Source organism: Sesamum indicum, linkage group LG2 (genome assembly GCF_000512975.1).
Source record: "Sesamum indicum cultivar Zhongzhi No. 13 linkage group LG2, S_indicum_v1.0, whole genome shotgun sequence".
Taxonomy (NCBI): domain Eukaryota; kingdom Viridiplantae; phylum Streptophyta; class Magnoliopsida; order Lamiales; family Pedaliaceae; genus Sesamum; species Sesamum indicum.
The window spans coordinates 12,372,365-12,375,631 of NC_026146.1; the positions used below are offsets into that span (position 1 = coordinate 12,372,365).

Genomic DNA, 3,267 nt, shown 5'->3' on the forward strand with positions numbered 1-3,267 from the left:
TCTCTAAACAAGTCTTATGACAGATAAAAAAACATATTTATAATTTTACGAGAATATTTGTAATTTTTATTTTACACCATCTAGCATTAACCGTTGCATTCGGAATCAACCACTGTCGGAATCAGAATCACCAAGTCGGTGGTTAAGTCCTTGTCATCTCATTCATAGCTAGTACCTACACTCTTCTTGGAAAAACGACTTAAACTCAGCACCCCGTCATGTGTTTGTGCATGAGAAGAAATGAAGAATGATGGAAAAACAAGCTTTATTGTACTATTTATATGTTCACACTAACTTCAGTAGCTTCACTGTTTCTACATTGTCTTATTTCTGCACTCCTGTATTTCACATTCTATATTACACTTTCTTTATATTATATATTTTATATGTACATATACAATGCAGTAACTCCCTATGGAAAAGAGAGGGAATTATAGTCAAATATGAAGGTAATTCTATATTTCTAAGGTAAGCCCTCCCATGGGTGCTCTATGGGGAATACCCTTTCTTCGTTTTGCAGTGCGGTGGTTGACGGCGGTTCGAGGAGGAGTCGACGGGGTGAAGCTGGGGAACTTGGTGCTACTCCGTCCATGGCTGCTGCTGCTGCTACTGTACGAGTCTTCTGACTCCAATGCTGATGCCGCCCTCTTCTTCTCCGGTGATTGCTTCTTCATCTTTTGGAAATTTGGTGATGTTCCAACCATCTGAAGATCAAGAATCAAAAGTCAAACTCCCTTGTACATTGGATTGAGTACGATGATCTCTCTCTCTCTCTCTCTCTCTGTAATAGAGAGAGAGAAAAAGGGCAGCGACACACGAGATAAAGAGATGCTTTAAAAAAGTTCAGAAAGTTAAAACTTTTCACGCAGGTAAAAGGCAATTAACATTATTACAAAAGAGTTGTAAAATCGCCGAATGATACTAAATTTAGCAATGAATGATCTTAAACACTGACCCCTTCGAACTATTCAAATCCAAAATGTGGAGGATTTCACAACTAGGCCAGACAACAGAGGAAATCTGAAGCAATAAGAACAAACCTTGCAGCCAAGTGAGCAGAATCTGAAGGAATCGAGGAGGCTACGGTCGCATACTTGGCATGTGTTGGTGACGCCTTTACCGGGCCTCGGTTGTGGCCTCTCGTTCAAGAAGACGACCTTAGCGCTGTTGATAATGTATGTTTGGACCGAGCTTATGTCCAAATACTTCTGGATTTCAGAAACTCTGATAACGTCATGGTATGATGACCTCCTTATCTGCAAATCAGAACCCGAATCAGGCACCAAATCATTAACATGAATGATTGTGAAAACAGGGGATGTAAAAAGTTGGAACCAAATTGCATTTTCCAAGTCAACGCTGGGAAAACAGATCCCCAGAGGTCATAAACAGTAAAAACAAGTCGCCGGATTGCGAATTCGTGAAGGCCCAGATGATCAAAAACTGGTCTCAAACCGGGGATTTTGCGAGAGATGGAAAGGCTGAAATCTGACCCAGAAAGGGCAGAAATAGAAAAATTGGATGAAGAAGCTGAGAGAGGAGAAAGGAATCAATACTGTTATCTAGTAAAACTGACCTGAATTGCACGGTGGTCCTTGTGATGAGCCAAACATAGCGAACACAGAGGGCCGTTCATACAATCCAAACAGTACATATTGCACTCGCCCTTGTGAGAATCAGCATGAAGTTTGCACTGAACAAAGAAGTGTTCCTTCAACAATGGCTTCAGCCATGGCGGCCATCGCTTCTCCTCCTCATCAGCTCCCTATTTAAAAAAAAAAAGAACAGGGCTACAAAATCAAAAAAAACCGAAGGAGAGAGAAAACTTCGCCATTGAAGAATGAACATTGAACAGAAACCCACAAAAAGAAAAAATGAAGAACACAAAGCGCAAAAAAACTAGTACCATGATTCCCCTGTTCTTGGGCTTGATTTCATTAACCGCGGTATCTCTATTATCAATCGCCAGCTTCAACGATATGCTCTTCCGTATGAAACGAAACAATCGCCTGTGGCTGCTAACGCTCGAGTTTCTCTGAATCAAGAAAGTGGACAGTAGTGCGTATTTCCGAAAAGTTCTTATCTCTTTCAAAGTCATGCGTAAACAAAGTCCGAGCCTGGCTCCGAAGCTGAGCCAGAAGATACGTTAGGTGCAAGGAAGAGCCGACCTGCTTCCCCTTTCTTCCTTTTCTTGATTATCTTCTTCTTCTAATAATAATAAAAATAATAATAATAAATGATAATTACAATACTTTCCCTAAAAGTTAGCGTAATTTCATGTAAATATTTTGTAATTTAAAAAAATTATATTTAAGATTTTTAAAGTTGTTTTCATCCAATAAATAAATTCATCAATTAATTAAAATTCATCGAATTTACTTAACAAAAAAATAAAATAAAAATTCATATTTACCTCCGATTGACTTATTTATAATTTATTGTATGTCAAATAAATCTTTTTATGAAAAATTAACCATTATACATTTTCACACATTAATGCATGTTATGAGGTTATGTTCACTGTTATAAGGATAGTTTAGTTTGAAAAAATGTGTTTGACTTGCAATAAGTCAATTGATGGTAAATATCAATTCTTATTCAATTTCTTTATTGATATCAGCAAATTCGGCAAATTTTAACTCACGTAGGAATTTATTAGCTATACGTAAGCAAATCTCAAGGATGCTAGATGTAAATTTCTAAACTACAAAAAATTTAGGTATAATTACATCAAATTTCAACAGAAGAGAGTGTAACTATCCCTAATAATAACAGCAGTTTCGTTGTTGCCTTTCCTTTTCACTTGGCATATATTACATAATTTTCTACGATAACGAAAATTATATTAAGATTATCTTCGCAATATTAAATAATTAAAAAATTTAATATATTGAAGACATTTAATGTCGCATTTTCTTTAATGGGAAAACGATCAATATTGTGGTCGGAGTTATATCAAGATCTTAAAAATTTATATAAATACTCTTGATTCTCTTATTAATCACAAAATATGGTAAGATTTACGTCTTTTATATTCCGATGGTACTAACTCATCTAATTTAAACTCGTGTATACACAGACGTACAATGATTATCGGATCATTAATAAATAAAAGATTCACGTAAATCATTATTACACGAGATTATTATAAATACTTACCATATACGCTCCATGTACAACATTTAACACATTCTATAGCCTTGACGTTCCTCCTATTATAATTCTGTTGTCTTTTCTTTTCCCTCTTATTTGAAATGATAAATTATT

The 3,267-nt window shown here is 35.7% G+C and overlaps 1 protein-coding gene across 1 annotated transcript; it reads right to left on the reverse strand.

The window, feature by feature from the left end:
- Positions 249-2,098, reverse strand: LOC105155968. The gene is made up of 4 exons (XM_011071966.2): positions 1,907-2,098; positions 1,577-1,765; positions 1,041-1,256; positions 249-704 (listed from the first exon to the last, which is right to left on the reverse strand). The coding sequence occupies exons 1-4, from the start codon at positions 2,096-2,098 to the stop codon at positions 456-458; spliced, it is 846 nt and encodes a 281-aa protein (XP_011070268.2). The 3' UTR covers positions 249-455.